General features: G+C 43.5%; 1 protein-coding gene across 2 annotated transcripts in view; it reads left to right on the top strand.

The window, feature by feature from the left end:
• LOC308328720 (SH3 and PX domain-containing protein 2A-like) overlaps positions 1-24,065 on the top strand; it is a 63,642-nt gene that overhangs the window by 1,214 nt on the left and 38,363 nt on the right. For both annotated transcript variants that reach the window (XM_080782818.1, XM_080782817.1), the window contains exons 2-5: positions 1,248-1,328; positions 12,717-12,792; positions 15,610-15,686; positions 19,743-19,834. In XM_080782818.1, the coding sequence (XP_080638944.1) occupies positions 1,248-1,328; positions 12,717-12,792; positions 15,610-15,686; positions 19,743-19,834 (326 nt within the window). The remainder of the gene's footprint in view (positions 1-1,247; positions 1,329-12,716; positions 12,793-15,609; positions 15,687-19,742; positions 19,835-24,065) is intronic.

Raw genomic sequence — 24,065 nt, 5'->3', positions numbered from 1 at the left:
GATAATAATCTATTAACAATCTTGCAACTAGAGAGAGAGAGAGAGAGAGAGAGAGAGAGAGAGGGAGAACTATCACATACTGTACAAATGTTAGATCCAGTGGTGGCAAAGTCAATAATTGATCATGAACAGTAAGTACATTTTTAGATTTTGCCCTGATGATAGTCTTATTTAGGCATCCCTAGTTCTATTAGATACTCCCCTGCCCACGTGGGGAGGTCACTACATGTGACGCAAACCCATGGGGATGTCGCTTGACCACAGACCACCCGCCTTTTGCACAGTGTTGTCTCGTAAATTTACAGCATTTGGTCATGCTGTCTGTATCTAATTAGCAAGCTGCCGGAGAACTTGTTCCGGCTGGAGGCACAAACTCCTTTTCTTTAATGAACTGCAAAGAGAAAATTCAAGACCTGATTACAAATGGAAAACCAATGGCTTTGCAGATTGTCACCATGTGTAAAATGTTGCATTTCATATACATTCAGTGCCATATGGCCAAAAGGAAGTGTTGCATACCTCAGGGTGTGCTTGGTTCTTTGTGGAACGTTCATTGTAAATGTGTCCTATGGGACATTGGGACAACTTTAGACACCGCTTGGTGTTTGTTCTACAACAGATTTAGATCTCCTTGAACATTGAATGTGAATTTATATATATCACATAATGGGACCAACATGTGTTTCATTAGACACTAAATTAAAAAGGACTGAAAAGTACAATGGTAACTAAGCTGGTAATTATACGATGAAATTGGAACGTTATGGTTTCTCATCCACATAATCGTTCTTATTGTGTGCGCGCGCGTGTGTGTGTGTGTGTGCGCTCGTGCAGATGAAATTATTTTTGATTCTAGTTGTTGCTGCATAGCATTGAGCTTAGATAATGGTGTAGAATTCAAGGGAAAATAAAAAATGTTGCCATGTCCCAAAAAATCAATTTCCTCACTTGGCTACAAACTCAGCTGTATTAATGTGTAACCGTGTATGAATTTCACAACAAGTTGAAAACCCATTGCCGCTCTCTTCTGAACGTCTGGCAGAACTTCTAATGAGGTGTGGCTGGAACCGACAGGCCTAAATGAGTTTGTTTGACCTCTGATGACCTGTGGAAGTTTAGTCAGGAGGGAATGCACTTTGTGTCATTAGAGAAAATCCGGCTAAAGTGGTGCCGGTGCCGTGGCATCTTTGACAAAGTGGCTTTTCTTAATGTCCTTTGTTTGCACTTGTCTCTCTCTCTCCCCGCAGGTCTATCTCCTCAATGTCACTTACTCGGATTCCTCTAGCCACGTTATCTACAGGAGATACAGCAAATTCTTCGACCTACAGGTACAACGTCTTTGTCCTAACAGCAGCACTCTATCCAAATGACATTTGGCTATGTTCGTATTCGACAATGCCGGGTTCAATGCTACAAGGGTTCCCAGACCTTTCAGGCCAAGACCTCTCCCAAAATAATCATATTTGAACTGGGGACCCCCCCACCCTGACAACCATTTGGAATTGTACGCATTACATTTAATTTGTTCCACAGACATTGTGAAAATAGCCGCTCTACAAGATCACAACGCTGATGCGTTGTGATCGTATGAAATATCGTTGTGAGCTTGTAGATCGGCTATTTTCACAATATTTGCCTCTTTCTTAGGTAATATTAGCCAATTTGGTATTAAAGGGTCTTAAAAGTCATCCAATTGTTTTCTTTTCAGTTTTTCTTTAAATTTTTATTCCACGATTTTGTAACCCATTTTTTCACCCAGTGTCAATTATCTAATGTAATCCTGGGCGCTACGCTTCCTATGCCAACCTGGGGAGAGCAACGGACTGACCTCATGCTTCCTTCTATGCATGAGGAGTCCAAGCCGCTTCCTTTCACCTGACAGTTGGGGAACACTATTTAGGAACACTATTCCAACCAGTTCCTTTCCCCTCCATCAGGCGCCCTAGCTGGCCAGGGGGAGGCAGTTTAGAGACCAGGATTACTGCATGTTTTTTGTGTGGGTACCTACCCTAGGGGACACAGGGCGATAATGCAAACTCCACACAGAAATGCCCTTTTGCCAACCCCACCTTGGGTATGGGCACTGAGGAGAGAGAACATGCCCACAGCGTCCCCTGTGGGAATCGAACCCAGGACCTTCTAGCTATGAAAAATAGAAGACAAAAATCATTCAATTGTAACTTTAGAAATGTGCAGATACCCTGTAATACACTTACCATATACTGTAAGTTGGTTTGTTTACTGTCGAGTGAACAATACACCTTTAGCCAATCATCTGGGGACGTCCCAAAATACCCACAGTTTGGGAACCACTGACCTACTATGAATGTGACGTTAGGAAGCCCAGTGCAACAAAGTGGTTGCTGGTGTTTTTATTCTGGGCTCGGTCGAGGTCAGTGTGTGACATCACTGACATGTAATGGTGAAATTATACGTACAGTCTAGTGATACGACCGTGCTGCTCGCCCAAAGTAACCGATTTGCAACTGACAAGCATGACAAAAAGCGACACGGTCACATGACAAACTATAAAGCAGGCTTTAGTCTCGGATCGCTGGTGGTCAGGTGGGTGGAGGGCAAGCCTCAATGCGCCCCAGTGTCCTCCCCCTGAAAAGGTCTCATTTAAGACCATTTGACATGAGCGGAAACGGGGGACATGGGGGGGAAATCCTGTCAGCTATATGCGTCATACGGAGTTAAATAATGAAACCAGAGGAAAACATGATCTCACTCTTGAATGTGCCATGAGACAAAGTTGCCCTTGAAGCTTGGATTTATACTACATCACACAAGGGTGTCACTCTGTTCTGTTTGGCAAAGCAGCACTGTGTCATTACTATGGAGAATAAAATAGGCTTACGCTTTGCTGGACTAGTAGTCCTCGGGCCAGAGGCCTCTTTTGGGGTTTTGGGTACCACTAAATGGGTTGCATATGATTTCTGTCTGTAGTTTATGAAAATATATGATAGCAATCTCAAAATAGTAGCTGATTACTTGTTTTCAGCCCTTATATCCGATATAAAAATTGGTACATATGGCATAACCCGGCAACTAATGGGCCGATTTGGATGATTCTGCTATCAAAGTATAGGTTTTATGGGGTGCTGAGTTGATTTATGAGATGACTGAAGCAATTCAAGTTCAATCAAATGTCGAAGGTCAATGTCAAGGTCATTCTCGATCCAAAATGTTAACAAAACTGGCATATCTTGGCCTTGACTTTTGTTGACCTTGCCCTCAATAATACGTAGCAAATGAAATTACATTTTGTAGCAAATAAACAACAAATAAGCTCAAGATAGTTTATCTTATTATGCACGATAATCACAAATTATCAGTCTAGTTTACTGCCAAATTTATTTTGCCATCTGTTCTCCCCTTGCCAAGGCCTTTTCAGTCAGGTCCTTATTTTAAGGCGAAAATTAGGCCAGGTCATATACCGGAAGTTAGCAAATGGCTAACGTATCAACTCGCAATCTCTATAATTCACCCGAAATGTAACCCCAAGCTAATCGGATGATAATAATTCCGGAGACCTTTCTGAATTCATAGAACAATGCAGGGAGCATATCCATATTCGAGTCTGGTGATTGGCACAAGAAATAGACATTCTCTACATGGTGGAAGTTGACTGGAATCAGCCTCCCCTCTAATGGCACTGTTCATGTCACTGGAGGTGGTCCAAGACAGGTTCCAGCTACAAGTGAACTGTTGCAGTTAGTCAAAGAGCTCAGTTGAAACATCCCAAGTCTGGCCAAGTTGTTTGAATGTCTCCTGGAAATCTGGGGTTTTATTCAGTAACCCAATGCATTCAGTTTTCCACAACCATGAAGGTACTGTCACATCTTGTAAATGCGTGTAGCACAACTGGACTCTTCCAAAGCAAGGCATAGCTTGTCTATGTCCACAAACTGTGTGTGGTTTTGTGTACCACACTTCTGATAGAAAGGACAAGGGAATATGTGTTTTTGGAAGGCTAAACATAGAACTAATATAATTCAGCCTGCCTGTTGTTATATTATGATGTCCATTCATCGTACAGTACATCAGAAATGGGCAGAAAAGTGAATACTTTTGGAGTTTAGACAACAATGAAATATGTGGTTTTGCATAATCAGATTATACCCCTAAAACAGTATTCAGCTACTATTCTGAAACTGATATCACACATTTTGTCACTCCTGGATGTCAGACGAACAAAATCATACCAAAAGGTCCCTTTTACCGATATCTCACCTGGCCTAAGGACTATAGAGGGAAACTAGAGGGACTAAAGGGAAAATGTCCCACACTGAATCACTGACCCAACCATGTTTACAGCTGGACATGTTTACAGCGCTCAAACGTTTCTACACTAACGTGGTTGTTAAGACTGAGGGAGACAAATATAGCTAAACCCCGCCATAAACGGCACAAGTAAGTAATGATAGAGGCGGGGAAATGGTGATGGGAAGGTCATGCAATAAATGGACATGTAGGCTGTATAGCTCCCTTGAAAAACGATGTATCTCTGGATCCTCTCAGACGACATGCTCAACCCACTCAAACCAGACCAGGGCTTTGTCGGTCTGACTGCGCTGAAGGCGGCAGAGGAAACCCTTTGTTCCAGGGCCCCTTGCTAATAGCCAGGAAAATCCTGCCCTGCTCTGCTCCGTTTGATGGAAACAGAGCTTCTCTCCTGTCTCTGTAAACATTAGTCTTGTGCAGAGATCCCTTACTACCCCGGCTCTGCTTGCCTGGCTATGGTAATCAGTAAAAAGTGACCCTTCCAACAGCTGTCTATACAAGATGGGTGGGGATGGTGAATTTGTATTGGTCTCTCTAATGAATATAGTTCATACATGCCAGGAAAGGAGAACAGCCATGATCCACTGATCCAGAATCCATCATTAGTGTCAACAGTGAGCAGGTGCAGGAAAAACAAATGAAATAAAGAAAACCATCCCACACTATAAGATTGAACCATCTGTAAATCAATCTTTTTGGGGTCTGGCATGATTTGCAGTACCTTCTCTAAGGAAATAGGATGCCATTTAGAAGATATCAGGGAAAATACCAGAGGGTGCTGGTGGAAAGAAATTGGAGGAAGTCGTGATCAGGAAGGGGGGGGGGATGACTACCAGGGAATGAAATCACTGGGGAGTGAAATGACTCCAGGCTTTGATAGTGGATACGAAGTACTGGTCCTCCTACTTAAAGCAAGTACCGGTAGTTAGCTAAAGTGTACTGTGGTCCCACATCTTAACATTAGCAATCTGGCATTTAACCATTTTGATCTCATTATTCAGAATCGGTGAAAGATGTTTCCCCTCAGTAGATTCAATCAGGTACCATCTCCATATTAGCAGTTGTACTTAAGTACTGCATTGACAAAGTCTACTGTCATTCCCGCTATTCTTTCTGACATTTATGATGCAGCAATTCATCCTCAGAAGAAGTGCCTTACTCCAAAATAATTGCCTTTTTTGGGGGCCAGACAATGCTTTTCTGTCTAAAATTGTGTCTTCGCCAACTGACACCTACAGTACAGTATTTTCAGAGTCTGCACGACTCTGTCCCCACGTGCACAATTGCACGTTTCAGCCAGAAGTTGGAAAAGGGATCAGAAATAGTATACGGACAAACGTGAGAGCGATCGCATCTGATATGCATTGTTGAGAATGAACGAATGCAATGTGATCCTGATGCTGTTTCACATGATTTGGCTAGTTAAAAGCTAAGCCAGGTCAAACAAAGTCATGGAACAATTGGCACTGGTAAAATCTCATTGCCAGTTGTCTCTGTAAGATAAAGAGCAGGGGTCTTCAACCGGGGGTCCGGGACCCCTAGGGGGGTCCACAGAGTTAATACAGGGGAGCCACCAAATCTTTGTGTGATACTGTAGGAACCTTTTTGAGCATTTTTTTACACTTTTTTTTTTACATGAACTACTTGATCCCTATAGCATCCCGATTCCCTACTCTGAGGGGAACATTAGCCATCAATAGCAGATCAACAACTGCGAGGAGTTGTGAGCTTGTAGATCGGCTATTTTCGGCAAAGAGGCTTGGTGTTGAGGGAAAGAAAAGCAGACCAAGTGCATGTTTTGAGGGTTGTATTGAGGGTTAACCGTCTCTACACAACACTACACAATGATAGTGCTGTCAAACACGTCTATGAAGCTATCTATTAAATCTAGAAAAAGGTTTACTTCATACAATATGAAGTGGGGGTCTCTGCTTCATCTGTCTCTCAGCTAAGGGGAACGTCCTTGTCTTGAACAACACTTTTCCAAAACTTAATTAATAACAATTTTAAATATCTAAGTTCAATCAAGATTGAAAAACTTTATGGCATATTTATGACCTACAAATGTGACAATACATTATAGACAAGGGGCTATATCTTGCGCCACCCCTTAACCCTTATCCCTAAACTAATTTGCCATTTTTTACTATTTAAAAAAAACCTTTTAAAATAGTTAAAATAGCCGATCTACAAGCTCACAATGTCTCGATGTAGATCGTCTAGTTCAGTGGTTCCCAAACTTTTTCATGTCAAGGACCCCCAAATCGACATTTATTAGGCCGCGGACCCCCATTTGAAAAGAAATGCCAGACCCCCAGTTTGACATGCATATTAGTCTACACTACAGACCCCCATTTAATGTCATTTCTATCTCTGAGACCCCAATTGATATTGTAAAATCACCGTTAGTTTAACTCTGAGAGTGTACTCTGAGAGTTACAGACCCATGAGGGTCCATTTGGTTCCAAATTATCATTTAGCTGGGTCCCCCCTGGAACTCCCTAAAGTACCCCTGGGGGTCCCCAGACGCCACTTTGGGAACCACTGGTCTAGTTGAACTATTTAAAAATGTTTTTCAAAATGGTAAAAAATAATTCGTTTAGGGATAAGGGTGGCACAAGATGGAGCCCAATATGCCAGAGACGAGCACAGAGGTCTTTGTGTTTTTCTGCTTTGAGCTCACACTGCTGGAACATAACTCACGTATTCATTGCAATATATTAGAAAGAAAATTCAACTCCACGATGAAACTCTCTTCTGTTTGTTTCTCCGTCAGTTTTATGTCCCCCACTCCCCCCCCCCCCCCTGGGATAGGCACAATAAGCCATTGGCTTCAGACTAAACCCTTTTGGTCTCTACAAACAAACAAAAAGAAAGTGTAAAAAACACACGACGAAATGAATACATGTAATGTAATGGTTTAAAAAAAAACTGAACTGAATATAGTGATAAATATGATGTAACAATATTAGGTGAATGATAATAGGTTGTTAGGCAGAAGAGGAGGGTCACTGGTGGTTTTGTGCACCTGATCTTTTAAAATGCCAACATGAGCTAGCTGTGTGGTTTGTATGTGAGATTAGGGACAAAATCTCCCACCAGATCAAAAACTGTTAGAAGGCGCGCTTTACTCAGAGGGAGTCTTGAGGAGTAGTCTCAATAGCTGGGTAGCGCTATATGGTGAGCCTTACAGTAGATTGGCTACTTCCGCTATTCACCGTATGACAAAGTGTATAGGGCTTAAGTGGCTAAGTATCCCTTTGCAGTGGTACAGTGTCATAAGTGCACATGCTCCTAATGTTGAGAGCCTTTCTACTGGACTATCGTGTAACTCTTAACTGCTCATTTGGGAAACAATCATCATAAATCATAAGGCATTTCTCCTCATCTGGTTCCTCTCCCCTAAGCGTTTCTGCTGACTACATGTCGTAAAAGCTCTGTGTGGGCATGCAAGTGCAGCGCAAAAGCATGTTTAGGTCCATTTGTTTTTTATGCAGAACATTGCTGAGTCTGCAGTCCAACAACCAACACCGGCAGGAGGAAAGGGTTCTGAGTCTGACCCACACATGTTGGAAAGAGTAAGAGTTGGTCAGTGTGTCAGAGTTTACCCTCTCCCCCCATTCCACACCCGTCGACCACAGTGCATTCCACAAGGGGATTGTGGCGTGTGTGCAAGCTGGTTTTCCTTTTGGTGTCTTTGCTTGGACAGAAGAAACCCCCTCCAAAGATCTCTTTAGTCGCCATTATTTTTGGATTGTAGAACTGGAACAGGGTCAGATCTTACCCCATCCCTGCACTGTAATTTTGTCTGCACCGCATTCCTGTCATAAGCTGTGTCCTTAACAATGTTTTCTCAGTGTGCACTTACATTGAAACTGAGGTACATATAAGGCTATAGGAACTAATGCTTCAGCTAGATAGATACTGTATAAAAGAAACCACTACAGCCCATACTGAACTTTGCTTGGGGACCCAATAACGCATATTGCTATTGCTATGGATATGATATATCCAATGCATGCGTTTGATTACTTCCTCTTGTAAAAACGTTTGACACAGATTCAAAGTGTCGCTATGAATGGACATTGGCTTTTACCACTCAAGCCATTTGAACCCTAGTGTCCTTATTCATTGGCATGTCATCATAATGGGCAAACATTCGACAAAATTAGGCCAACATTCGGCTTGAATAGCCGCTCTACAAGCTCACAAGAGAGACAGAATGTGGGGGCCAAGAATAGAATGATGGAGGGCCGTGGCCCACCAAGTAGGCTATAGGGTTCAAGTGGTTAATGTGCTGTCATGGCAGAGAGGCAAATACTGACAATCAATCAATCACAATCAATAAACAGTGTAGTCCGAGACTGTGGTTTGAGACAAATGGCCCCAAAAAGTAATTAAAAAGCAAATTTATTTTCAAATCTGCCAAGTGTTTATGTTAATATTATTGTTGAGGAGACTAGTTAGCACTGCAACGTAGATTTCATATTATCATAATTATAGATTATCACATGAAGACGAATGCTCAGAATATTCATGGGTGAATTCTGAAGTATGTTAGGAAAAAGTTACTGACCCAAGTGGGCAGTTGGAGATGCTCCTTTTTGCAGTAAACAAATGTCAAGTGGCTTCAAAACCCAAACAAGGGATGGAATTGGATTGTTTTCCCACTCCGACATTCCTCCAAACTCCCCCCATATGAGATTCTGAATAGAACAGCGTCTTTGTCTGCACAGAACAAGCTCTCTCTCTCTCCCTCTCTCTCTCTCCGTCTCTCCGTCTGTCTGTCTGTCTGTCTGTCTGTCTCTCTCTCTCTCTCTCTCTCCCTCCCCGCAGTTCTCTCTTAGGGCTCAAGTTATAATCATCTTAGCATACAGAAGCTGCAGTGGTGTTTTGCCTCCATCATAATGACTCAAATTTAGGGTGTCACAATGTCAAGCCACAGAGACACAATTGAAGACTGAAAGCACATCATTGCACACCAGGCTATTACTCAAAACATGTAGGACAAAGAATAGACCTACTGTAAAAAGAAAAAAAAAGGGGGGGGAAAGAAAATGAAATACAGGGGGGAAAGAATGAGCACATGGCACCTGTTGCTACACAGACAAGTTCATTTTCCCTGCGGGAAGACTTTGGCTGACACAGAGACATTACACATTAAAGTATCTCCCACGCGGTTTAGGAAAGTGATACAATACACATATATTAAATACATACAGTGCTGGGACGAATGGCCCGAAGTTGCGGCTGCTGCTGCGTTACGAGAGTCTGAAATGTGAGAATGAGTGAAATCATTCCAAGAGCTGTGTTGGTGTGTTGCCATGGCAAAGCAGTTCTTTCCCACCTGTAGCAGTTCTGCAAGCTCGAAACGCGGCGCGAAGCAACAGGTTTCAAGCTTGTAGATCTTCTACTTTTGATATTATTGAATTTGAATCCTGAAAAGTAACAGTTTTGGACACGGGGGGTTTCCACAAGACATAGACGATGTGGTTCATTTTGTCAGGCCACGGCAGAAATGTCCAATTCCCCCATGTGCCGCGTTAAACATTGTTTTATAGAGGTATATATATGGAGGAATTATGCCATTTCACTGCTGGCCATTGTTACAGCGGTTGGACGGGAACCCACACACCGCAGCGTAAACAGGAAAAAATAAACTGTTTGTTACCACATGTTTTACAAAAATGATTGTTTTTCATGCTCAGCCACTGAACATTAGTGTGTAATGATGCAACAGTGTACCGTGCACAGTGCAATAACATAAATGCCCACAATAAACATTTGGCATTCAGAACAAACATTTATTAATGTTTTCACAAATAATTTTGTCTAAGTTATTGTTGCCATTTCCCGTAGCCAAATGTCAAATGTCAGGGTTCATGTATATTTTGAGGGTCTCTCTTTTTTTTTTAAATGTAAGGAGCAAGAAAACCAGAAACTCAAATATCATTCTGTGAATTTCTGCCTATTTAGGCAGTTTTGGTTAACCAAAACAACTCTTTATATCTGGCAGTTCAACGCACCCTCAAAACACAATAATGGCTGCCGCCTTCTTCAAAGGAAACCACTCCTCGTTTTGCTGTCTTGTGTTTTTTGAGGAGGGGGGGAAATGCCAAGGGCTGAAAGAGACTTAAGAGTCTCAGCAAATGGCAGTAGAGCAGTAAAGAGTACAGCACACTAACCACAAGAAGAGAAAACCAAACCTCCCTCTCTCACTGGGAAAACTCCCATAAACAACTCCTACACTCCCAGACAGAGTGGATCCAACGTTACCCTCCAAGTGGGCCAGATTGTGTTTGTCCACCTGGTTCCTTTTGGCTCACTCCCTGGCCCAGAGCCTACTGGGCCCAGCCTAGATGTGTGAATGCTTTCGCTTAGTTCTGCTCACAGCCTTTGCCGCTCAGTAGAGCACATCTGGAACGAGGCAAGACAGGGGCAAGGAGGAGCTACATTATGAAATGGAGCATGATTTTTCTTTTTTTATTATTATTATTATTCTTATTTTCTTTTACTTTAGGATGGCTCCCATGCACATTCATTTGATCTTTTCAGATGAGGTGCCAAGAAAATAGGTGGTTCAGACATACACTTAACACTTAACAAAATCATCTCATACATCATGTACTGTATAACCAAATGGCCCCTAGTTTCTGCTAGTGCACTCAGGGGAACATGCTGTATTTGTACGTGCATACGCATCCACCTGCACATACAGTATAGTATGTGCAAACACACAAACATTCTGTACTAAAGGTGAGTGTTTCTATGGTGTCATTATACAAGACTGTGCACAGTTTGCACAGTTTACACTTTCCCTCTCGGCTCTCACACAGCTGCAACTTTGACCCAGTTACATTATTCGGTGACTGGGTTTTTCATGGGTGCATATCATTGTTGCAACAACTGTGGGATGAGAATCAACGAAAGAATTCTCTTCCTTCTTCTGCTCCCAGCGTTGAGTGCTGTCACTGTATAAATATATGCTTAAAACAATTGTCTTTATTCTCTTTGAACCCATTAAAACCAGGAAAGCATCTGTGTCAGACTCATTTTAGATATTAGAGTTAAAAAATAGCAGATCTACAAGCTTACAGCACATCACTTTGTGCCGCACTGTGAGCTTGTACATCTGCTATTTTGGAACATTTAGAAAAAATCTTGAAAGAGTGAGAACTACTGATTTAGAAGGCATATCTTTTTAGAATCAGCCTCAGGTCTTAAATGGGTTAATTTAGACAGTGAGGGGAAAAAAACACTTAGGCCTATATGGTTGACAAATCACAGAGTTGATTGTTGACTCTTTAAACTTCTTATGAGTAAGTTGCAGTGGAGGGGAGGTTTCACTTAACTGCAGATGACGTAACCCCCCTCGGTCACCCCCACAGATCAAAGTGACCCCTTGTCTGCCGACTTAACGTAGTGGCTCTTCAGAGGCGATGTAATTACACCCCGTATTGCAGTAATTTAACATGGGGTTGGTCTGCAGCGGGGGAGTTCACGACCCCCATGTGGTTTTATCACTGATCTCAGATCAGATTCCACCACTGAGCTCTGTCAGATTAACTGGTGCTGCGTAAAAAAGACAACTTGCGTTGGTTTAGCCATCAAACAGATGGCCTGAACTTAATTACTAGCCATTAACCCATTCAGGTCTGACGTCGAAATAAATAAATAAAAGTTTCTAAATCATGACAATTTTCTGAAAGATTTGAGGCACATTTGAACGATTTAAAAAAAATAGCAGACCTACAAGTTCATAGCGCACCACTCGGTGGCGTGCTATGAGCTTGTAGATCTGCTAGAAAAACTGCTAGAAAAGCTGTGAGCTTGTACATCTGCTATTTTTGAATAGTCAATGTATAAATAGATTAGAAAAAGGTCTTTGCCAGGTCAGGTAGGTTATTGTGGCCTCATGGTGGCGCTATAATTGGCCAATGTGAAAAGGGTGCCATTTCTTCTTAGGCAATCAGATGCTGCATTCATGATTTGAAGCATTTGTTCCAAAAATGTGTTTTGTAGAAATCAACCTGTGTAGAAATCAACCTGCTGGTGGCACTAATGGCAATGTGGAAAAGGTGGAATTTCTTCTGGGAATGTGCGTGCAAAACTTCACGGAAATCGCACCGTGTTCATGATTTGAGGCATTTTTTCCAAACAGACCAATCCTGCAAACTTTGGAAGCCAATGTTAGCCAATTAGGATGGAATATGAAAGGTTTTCGCTTGGCCTCGAGGGAGTGTGAGTGCAAAGTTTCACACAGATCGGTGCAGTTATATGGAAAAAACGTAAATGAGCCTGTTATAGCACCACCCAACTTTTGAATGACTCAACTTGTGAAATTAATGGTGGAGATTTGTCAGACGACTCCACTGCCTAGAGCTATAAGCGAGGAAAATGCTATGAAGTTAATTTCTCTTTTTCTCCAGATGCAGATCCTCGACAAATTCCCGATTGAGGGTGGCCAGAAAGACCCCAAGAAGAGGATCATTCCATTCCTTCCTGGTGAGCTCGTGTACAAGGTCCATTATGTATTCGGCATTTGAGCCACGGACCACCACTTGATGTCATTTAGCCTCTCAGACCCAAAACTTAGAATATTTTGTCCACATTTCCATGTCATATTTGATGTGGTACGATTAGGAGAGATGGCAAACGTCAGTCAAAATAATAATTCTTCTAACTCTTGAGAGTGTAAAATGAAACCAAATATACCCGTAAGGGTCCATTTGGTTTGATTTTACGCTCTCAAGCCTTATAAGATCTATAAGGCTCCATTTGGTTACCAACTATCCATCATAGCTGGGGACCACCTGGAAGGCTGGAACCCCCTTTAAGGACCACTGGTGGTCCCTGGACCACTGGTTGAAAACCACCGATCTATTCTGTAAATTCTACCATCACGTTATCACTAGTGTTAGCCTCCACGGTGTTCAGTTTCGGTCGGAGAGACATTTCGCAACGAGAAAAGCAACAAAACAGGCCTTGCACTTTTCTTTTATGCATAACAGATATCCGTTTGTACTGCTGCCTGCATACTCCATACTGTCCATAGCTTGACCTACCACACAGTACAGCCTACAACTACAGTAACTTTCCTCTCCAACCAAGCCCAGTCAGTGGTGGGTCTGGTATGGATGTAGTAGGAGGCTGGTAGAGACAGGGATCCATCTAATCTGATAAAAGTCAGCGTGGCCCCAGAGCAGTGAAGAGCCCCTTTGTTTAGTCAAACTCTAAAGCCCCAATCTGGCCAGTTTTGAACTGACTGTAATGCCCTATTGCCTGGTTTATATGCTGTGCCGGCCAGCGTGTTGCACACTGGACATCACTGATCTACAAGCTCTGCTGTTTTAGTTCACCCATGTACACTGGACATCACTGATCTACAAGCTCTGCTGTTTTAGTTCACCCATGTACACTGGACATCACTGATCTACAAGCTCTGCTGTTTTAGTTCACCCATGTACACTGGACATCACTGATCTACAAGCTCTGCTGTTTTAGTTCACCCATGTACACTGGACATCACTGATCTACAAGCTCTGCTGTTTTAGTTCACCCATGTACACTGGACATCACTGATCTACAAGCTCTGCTGTTTTAGTTCACCCATGTACACTGGACATCACTGATCTATAAGCTCTGCTGTTTTAGTTGCGCAACACCGGCGTGCAGCTACAGTAAGTGTACCAGGCTTTAATTAACCCATTATGACCCGAGTCAGATTCTACAAATGTCTTCTAATGCCAAGCGTTTGCTGAAAAACCTATGTTGCTGTATCAGTGGTTCTCAAACTTTTTTCATATCAAGGACCCCCAGAAAAAAACGTTTATAAACCAAATTTTCACTATTTTTCAAAAATATCAGATCCACAAGCTCATAGCACGACACGAAGGGACAAACGCTATCTATGAGCTTGTATATATATGTACTATTTTTGAATAGCCAACCAATGGGCTAAACCAGGGGTATTCAAATGGCGGCCCCCGCCCCCCTAGTGGCCCTGAAAGTGTGTGCGATATGAAGTGTGAGATTATTATAATGATAACGTGATGATGATGATGTGAGATGATGTGAGATTATCTGCTAAATGCCTAAATTGTAAATTGACAGTAATCCTTAATCATATTCTATCATATTCAACGGCTTTTGGAGAGAAATGAGACAGACAGTCACTTTAGACCAGACTAGAGTACTGCTGATGTACTGTGTGTGTGTGTGTGTTTCCAGCTGGTGCTCGTTGACGCTCGTTAATGTCAAGGCCATTATGTTTATGCAATGTCAAATAGATCTACATCTATTTTAAGGTAGCATATACTTGTAAAGACATATCACCCTGTGCTGATACTGTGCATAAAATGTATTACATAAATCTTTGCGTTTGAACACAAAATGCATTTTCAGAATGCATTTTTTTTTAAATGGGTTAGAACTTAATTGCGTAATTTATACATGCTAGTTTAACAGCCCTGCTTATGAGTATTCTCTCTGGCATCACAACAACACCATAGCCGAGGAACCAATTACCAACGTATTTATTCATTAGAGATCTTTTGACTATAACACTCCTTTTTAGCACATGTACTCACAAGTTCAACAAGTACCTCTGTTTCTCTGAGGGCTCATGAAAATGAAATGTACACTCTTTAATTTACTGTGATCATTACCATGGCCCTAGTCAGTTTAACAATTAAACAATAATCTAATGCTGTAGGGTACTAGGGGCTAGTAGTAATGAAATGATATCCCTTGATATTTATCATTCCTCCCACCCATAGCACGCCATAGCTTGTAGAACAAAGGGACAAACACGCTATGGGTGATACAAATCACTCTAAATGAGTAACAGCATGCATTCATAATGAGAACACGTTACTGTGTGTCCACTGTGCCACTATGAATAGGGATTACTGTAGATACAGCACAGTCAGCAAAACTACATTCAATTAGTAGAACAAGTTATATAGAGAAATGATGAAAATGTGTGCAAATCTTTGAGTACCGGTATATAATATAGCAATTATATTTTTAAGTGAAAAATGTTAAGTCAAATCTTTGCTTCTGGGGAACAAAATTGTTTGAGATGGGTGTCGGCGGCCAAATACAGCCATTTTGGGGGTTCGATCTGGACATGAAAACGTTTCAGAACCCACTGATGGAAACTGAAGATTTAGAAGACATTTGTAGAATGGGCCTCAGATCTCAGTGGGGTTATGAACTCTGAGGACCTTGCCGTGATGAGAACCGTTAACTGTTCGCACTATGCAGTGCTAATTGACCATGCTCTGTTCATCATCATCACGCTCGTGTTTTTCCATGCAGGCAAGGTCTTATTTCGCCGAAGTCACATCAGGGACGTGGCGGTGAAACGACTGCGGCACCTGGATAACTACTGCCAGGTACGACAACAGCTTTCTCTCTCTGACATTACACTGTGTTTGCAGTGGTGGAAAGTAATACGTTTACCTAAACTGTACTTATTAACCCATTCAGGCCTGACGTCGAAAAAATAAATAAAAATAAAATCTAAATCATGACAATTTTCTGATTTTTCTAAAATAGCAGACCTTCAAGTTCATAGCTCGCCACTCGGTGGCGCGCTATGAACTTGTAGATCTGCTATTTTTCAATAGCTAAATTATAACAATGTTTAAAACACCAAAAGGGGTTCCCGCCCAGAATGTAATTTTTTTTTAGGTATTTGTGATTTAGAGTATTTCCTATTGCCAATACTTTTACTTCTACTCCACTACTGTACATCTTCGATCCAAATATTGTACTTTTACTCCACCACATTTCTTTGAATACTTTACGTTACTAGTTACTTTGTAGATTTTGATTATTAATACAAAACATACAGTAAATCACTTCAGCCCCATATATACATTTTGGCCATTTGAAAATAGCCAGATATAGATACTTTACTTTACATGTTGATACTTTAAGTACATGTTGATGGAAAATTGCCAATACTTTTGTACTTTTACTCAAGTACATTATGAATTCCAGACTTTTACTTGTAAAAGAGTATTTTTATATTCATTGCCGTATTGATACTTTTACTTCAGTAATTAGTTTCTATTAGTTAACTGTGCAGGGTTGGGAAGAAGACATTCAAAATGTTGCCAGATAACGATTACTAATGACCTGTATCTGGAATTGTAATCAGTAACCTAATGAGTGATATCAGATTATTTAAAGTAATATATAATAATAATAATAATTATAATATATGTATAACTTTGGATTACTTCATTTAACAGCGTATTATTGACTGATTATTGACAAAAATGCATATACATGAACATCTGTACATATCTGTCAAAAGTATGAAACTTTTTTTGTATTGTGGTTCTTTCAGTGCAAAAGTGTAAACTGTTGATTGTCAGTAATTATTAGATGACGGATTGAATTCACATAAATGTACAGTATATTTAGCTATGATATTGAATGTAACATTTCCCAACCCTGGCTGCATCTGCGTAATGTATCAAACAACCCTCCAGTGACTCCATGCAACACACACACACACACACACACACACACACACACACACACACACACACACACACACACACACACACACACACACACACACACACACACACACACACACACACACACACACACACACACACACACACACACACACACACACACACACACTTCTGCCAGTACGAGCCTCCACAGGAAAGCAGCGGCTCTATCTGTGCTGGCGGTCACTTCCTGTCACCCATGTAAATAGGCAGCTTATGATGGAATCGCAGGATAAAGGGGCACACCAGGGGGGGCAGTCAGGATACAGGGGCACACCAGGGGGGCAGTCAGGATACAGGGGCACACCAGGGGGGCAGTCAGGATACAGGGGCACACCAGGGGGGCAGTCAGGATACAGGGGCACACCAGGGGGGCAGTCAGGATACAGGGGCACACCAGGGGGGCAGTCAGGATACAGGGGCACACCAGGGGGGCAGTCAGGATACAGGGGCACACCAGGGGGGCAGTCAGGATACAGGGGCACACCAGGGGGGCAGTCAGGATACAGGGGCACACCAGGGGGGCAGTCAGGATACAGGGGCACACCAGGGGGGCAGTCAGGATACAGGGGCACACCAGGGGGGCAGTCAGGATACAGGGGCACACCAGGGGGGCAGTCAGGATACAGGGGCACACCAGGGGGGCAGTCAGGATACAGGGGCACACCAGGGGGGCAGTCAGGATACAGGGGCACACCAGGGGGGCAGTCAGGATACAGGGGCACACCAGGGGGGCAGTCAGACAGATACAGGGGCACACCAGGGGGGGCAGTCAGACAGGATACAGGGGCACACCAGGGGGGCAGTCAGACAGGATACAGGGGCACACCAGGGGGGCAGTCAGACAGGATACAGGGGCACACCAGGGGGGCAGTCAGGATACAGGGGCACACCAGGGGGGCAGTCAGACAGATACAGGGGCACACCAGGGGGGCAGTCAGGATACAGGGGCACACCAGGGGGGCAGTCAGGATACAGGGGCACACCAGGGGGGGCAGTCAGGATACAGGGGCACACCAGGGGGGCAGTCAGGATACAGGGGCACACCAGGGGGGCAGTCAGACAGGATACAGGGGCACACCAGGGGGGGCAGTCAGACAGATACAGGGGCACACCAGGGGGGCAGTCAGGATACAGGGGCACACCAGGGGGGCAGTCAGGATACAGGGGCACACCAGGGGGGCAGTCAGACAGATACAGGGGCACACCAGGGGGGGCAGTCAGACAGGATACAGGGGCACACCAGGGGGGCAGTCAGACAGGATACAGGGGCACACCAGGGGGGCAGTCAGGATACAGGGGCACACCAGGGGGGCAGTCAGACAGATACAGGGGCACACCAGGGGGGCAGTCAGGATACAGGGGCACACCAGGGGGGCAGTCAGGATACAGGGGCACACCAGGGGGGGCAGTCAGGATACAGGGGCACACCAGGGGGGCAGTCAGGATACAGGGGCACACCAGGGGGGCAGTCAGACAGGATACAGGGGCACACCAGGGGGGGCAGTCAGACAGATACAGGGGCACACCAGGGGGGCAGTCAGGATACAGGGGCACACCAGGGGGGCAGTCAGACAGGATACAGGGGCACACCAGGGGGGCAGTCAGACAGGATACAGGGGCACACCAGGGGGGCAGTCAGACAGATACAGGGGCACACCAGGGGGGCAGTCAGACAGGATACAGGGGCACACCAGGGGGGCAGTCAGACAGGATACAGGGGCACACCAGGGGGGCAGTCAGGATACAGGGGCACACCAGGGGGGCAGTCAGACAGATACAGGGGCACACCAGGGGGGCAGTCAGACAGGATACAGGGGCACACCAGGGGGGCAGTAAGGATACAGGGGCACACCAGGGGGGCAGTCAGGATACAGGGGCACACCAGGGGGGCAGTCGGACAGATACAGGGGCACACCAGGGGGGCAGTCGGACAGATACAGGGGCACACCAGGGGGGCAGTCAGACAGATATTTTGTGAAGCTACTAAGGAAATCGGGATTTCCTGAAAGTTCATATAATGGCCTGTTGTGGCGCTGTCATTGGGCCCCAAAAAAACCCATAGCCCCATAGAAGTCCATGTATTTGGGCCCAACTTCACCTAGACTGTATTACCTTAATAAACATGGTCATGAATACTTTCTGCTTCCAGTCACTAGTTTAAAGTCTCATTTCTAATACACATACACAGAACGAGAGTGAATCACCGGACCCGAGGTGTGTGTGTGAGCGTGCGTGCATGTGTGCGTGAGCGTGTGCTGGCCTATCCCCCTGACCTTGTTATATCCTAGGTCAGATATGGGAACGTGTGAAGCAGGCATGGTGATGCTAAGTATGACTCACTGTAGTGTACAGTATACAGTACTCACTGTACCGTTTACTTTTTTCCGGATCGGCAAAAATTTACGCGTTGTGAGCTTGTAGATCAGCTATTTTGGCCATGTGACACTAGCACACACTACTACGGTTTAATGAGTATACACCAGGAACAACAGAGCTATATGGAACACTAAACAAATGACAGTATAACTTCATCCAGATAGCAAAAAATATGAATGTAATGTACTGTATAGCTTTGCTGACAGTACAGTTCTGTACAGTATCAATACATAAACATTTGTCTACAGTGAGTGGACACAGCGTGAAGTGTGAAGTGCATGCCGTTGCTCATTCAGAGTGGCAGCAGAGTGATCTGTATCACCCTCCATGTTTGTCCCTTCTTGTCTTCTCATCCCACTCTCTGGGACGTGAACCCTTCTCCTTCTCCTCCACGCCCTTCAGTGGGAGGCCAAGGTCTGTGTGTCATCCTCTCATCTATAGACCGACGGCACTATGACTCCTCAATAAACTGGGAAATGTGCTGAATAATAAACCGTCTCTCTCTCTCTCTCTCTCTCTTCCTCCCTTCCCAACCCGCAGGCGTTGATGAAACTTCCCTCCCACCTCTCCCAAAGCGACGAGGTTCTGAGGTTCTTTGAGACTAACGCAGAGGACCTCAACCCTCCAAAAGAGTGAGTCTTTATTGGCAGTTTACTTTTAGGCACATCGGCGTGTTTACATTAGCCTTTCATTGAAACATTAACATTCGTTATATGCCCTCCATATTGAACACTGCCCTCTGGTGGGAACATTTAAATTGTAGTACAATACTGTGTACCATATTGTATGTGTGTGTGTGTGTGTGTGTGTGTGTGTGTGTGTGCGTGCACAGTCGCACACGCGTACGTGCGTGCGCATGTGTGCGTTTGTGAGAGAGAGAGAAATATGCATGCGGTGAGACATCAGCGACACTGACCCGTCCTGATCCCAGGTCAGTGCGCGGCTCAGCAGTGACTGATAGTCGGCTGAGGGATAGTGTCGTTTTATTAATGATGATGTGTGTGGGGGCGTGACATCTGATCTCAGCCTCGGTGCTTAAGGTATTACGAGAACGAAGGGTAAGTTCGGGGGCTCTGGGATCAGGCGAGGACCATTTGTCTTAGTCAGGCCCTCGTCAGAGGGAGGAGCGGCAGAGTGAATTGCAGAGTGGTCCTCGTGGACGGCTGTCGCGGGACCTTTTGATCGATGAGGTTTTCTCCTTAAGGCTTAGGATTTTTTTGATTTATGTGCTCCTGTGTGGCTGCCTGCCTCGTGGCGACGTTGCAGCTGAACGCCTCTCTGATATTATTATAGATTTTTATTTTCTTTACCTAGAACTTTAACTTTACACTATTTGTACTGTAGCAGCACATCCTGTGAGGGTTCCTTTAGTGGTCACCCTATACCACTACTCACCTACACAGCAGCCTCCATTTAACCACATTAAACCTGCCATGTCGTTATACGAATACATAAAATAGCAGATCAATAAGCTCACAACAACATGTTGCGTCACGACATGTTGTAGGCCTATACCGTGTATAGGTCAGCTATTTTCACCATCATACAAGTGTCAACTAGAGCTTTTAAGGAAGTGCAGGGTACTACTGTACATGCACATAACAGTGTGCGATATTGGTAATCCCACTTGAAAGTGGGTTTACGTCACACAATCGATCACATTTCCACCTCCACCATTTAACACCATCGCATTCCACAAGAGGGAGCCATACATCTACCTGAGAGATGAGAGAGCGCGGTAACTGGATGATTGATGTTCATTGTCAGCTGGTACAACAACTGAAATTGTTTGAACTTTTGATCCTTAATTATCTTGTAGATGATTAAGATTTACTACCAGAAACACTGCTTCTGTAGTTTTTCATGGCAATGATCATCCCAAATTGCCCACTCTTGTTAACTTTTGTTACTTTTTTCATGGATAATTTTTCATCTGTCTGCCTGAACACAAAATTATATTTGAATCTTAACAAGCCATCAATTTAAAACATAATTATTTCTCATGATTTCCATACAAATGGGGCAATTGATCGTTTTTTTTTAGTGCAGTTAACTGTTTAGCTTACCTAAAAAGACCTTAAGTCGATTCTAATGTCTACTGAATCAGTTTTTCTATGTCCTGTCCTGACATCACAACACTCCATATTTGGTCATTCCTGACATCACAACACTGCATGTATAGGAATGAAGGGACACATACAGAGAGACAGATACAGAAATCTCCATATATTGGCACAAAAGGGACACAGACAGATAGGTGGGACGGTTATAGCATAGTCGTGTGGGGCATGGATCTCCAACTTCCATCGTTACCGACTCGGTGCTCTACAGCCGGGCACCGGTCAAGTTATAGCTAAAAACTAAAATGACACAGATGCTTTCCCTGCTTCAATGGGTTCAACTATTTGACCATACTCAGCATCTGTGGACAAGCAAAGAGCTTACATCTATCTCACTAACATACAGTACATGGCATACATATACATGCGTACTAAGGAATTAGGGGCACTTGGGGGTGAGGTCACTGAGGTGGTGGTACGTTTTCAGACTCTAGCAGAAAATGACAGATTTTACAGTAGGTGGCTCATTAAAATGTATTGTATTATTCCTATCTGCAACTTCACTGTTCATTGCATTTCAAAAAAGAAGTCCTTCAATGATCGTTTGATTGACTTAGTTGACTTCTAATAACTCATACAGCAATGCTCTTGACCATTATGAATGCATTGCTTAGTTAGTTTGTTAGTTATGCGGTAGATTTTAATATTTAAGAAGCAGTTGTTGAGCTTAATTCTACCCTGTCAACCTGCTGTGGATCTAGGCTGTCAATCTCCATCTGCACCCGAGATTATTCGACAAAACAAACAAAACAATTAGACAACAGACTCTTCCAACAGATACGGATACCTCTCTCATGCACATCATTATTGAGGATGATAACAGGCCTCTGAGAAACATTTAATCATAAAGGTATGGTAGGAACTGGTATAGGACGGACTGAAACTATGACGATGTTCGTCGACTACCTTTTTTCACTGACGAAAACTAAACAAAAACTAAATAAATACCAAGCTATGACGACTAAAACGGAGACTAAATAATAATAAAACTAGACTAAAATGCTAGAGGGACTAGTGGAGAAGAGATCCAGTAGAACTAAAAGACAAGGCATGTTATGTTTGGTTGCGCTTGGGTGTTGCACTACAAGCTCACAGTGTGTCTTTGCTGCAACGAGTTGTGAGCTTGTAGATCGGCTATTTTCAGAGTGCAACCAAGTGTAAAATCTGCCATTACGACCCTGTCCAGGTCCTGCCAAAATACATGTTTGTCGACAAAATCAACTGTACATTAAAGTCTACTAAAATCTCAGGATATGTAGTCGACTAAAACTACAACTTTTCAGGTGACTAAACTATGACTAATACTAAATGAAAATGTATTCAAAAGACTATTGACTAAAACTAAATGAAAATGTGTTCAAAAGACTATGACCAAAACCAAACCTAATTTTGCTGTCAGAATCAACTCGTTAGGAAGCAGGTCCTAATCGGGTCCAGGCACTAAACACTGTGTAATTATAGAGTCCTGCTCAGTGGCATGCAGTGCATTTGCAGGATTTGATCATTCCAACACCAAAAAGAAAAAAGAAACTAAACAAAAAGAGGGGAAGAACTGTGGCTGCTTTTCCTGGCTCGATGTTTTGTATATTCGGACGAGGAAAGAACAAGAAATGTGATATTGTAAGTTGTGCTTTTTCCTCCTTGTGCTTATTTTAATGGTCAAATAATGTTAGTTAAATTGAAAAACCATTCTATTCAAAAACACTGTGCCGGGGCCAACCGTTTTTCAATGGAAGAGTTGGGAGACCAAACCATTGCAGATATAGCAGTGGTCTATCACACGGGTTAGTTTAAAATAACGTTTTATTCATTCAAATAATTCCTGGAATATAAGCTGCAAAGGTAGAATTGTTTCCACTACAATGCAGGTATACATGTAGTCACAGTCTCACACACACACACACACACACACACACACACACACACACACACACACACACACACACACACACACACACACACACACACACACACACACACACACACACACACACACACACACACACACACACACACACACACACACACACACACACACACACACACACACACACACACACAATATTCATCGATCATGAAGAAAATTACAGTGAGTGTCATTACAGTTGCAGTAAACAGTCTTTCATGGGCTTCAGCGAGTCTGAACAGTGTTTCACCACATGGGGTGGTATTAGTGGTTGATATGTGGTAAAACTAACATTCTTTCTCCTTGACATCATTGTGCAATCAAGACCCAGCTTTGTTGGAGCTGTGTGACTGTGCGTCTATGAATCTAATACACTACGTTTCTGCCTGTATATAATATATACCCGTGGGTATATAATGCTGTACGTGTGTGTGTGTGTGTGTCTCTATATTGCTATACAAATCACATTTCTTTCTCAAGGACATAAATGCTTGAGTGTGCATGCACACACACACACACGCACACACATGCACTCGTGCGTGCAGCCCAGCTCCCTATTGATCATAATGATTTCCTGTCCAATGTCATGGACCCACTGACCCCAGAGTCGGAGGTCACCCTTGCAGGGGTTAATCTTAGGTCATCCTCGGGCAGGAGCGTCTGTATCGTGTAAGCCCCAGAGCAGAGCAGACACTTTGGTCTCTCTGGCTTTGACCCAAGATGGCGGAGAAGCGTGAACAAAAGACTAATATCTTACACATTCCATGTCTAATAGGCCCACCTACAAAGAGTGAGCTGCAGCTATGCGCAAACAGATGGTTATTCTCAACTCAAACC

This window comes from Protomyctophum bolini, assembly GCF_963924005.1.
Source record: "Protomyctophum bolini genome assembly, chromosome: 14".
NCBI classification, from domain to species: domain Eukaryota; kingdom Metazoa; phylum Chordata; class Actinopteri; order Myctophiformes; family Myctophidae; genus Protomyctophum; species Protomyctophum bolini.
This window is presented reverse-complemented; position numbering and strand designations above follow the sequence as displayed.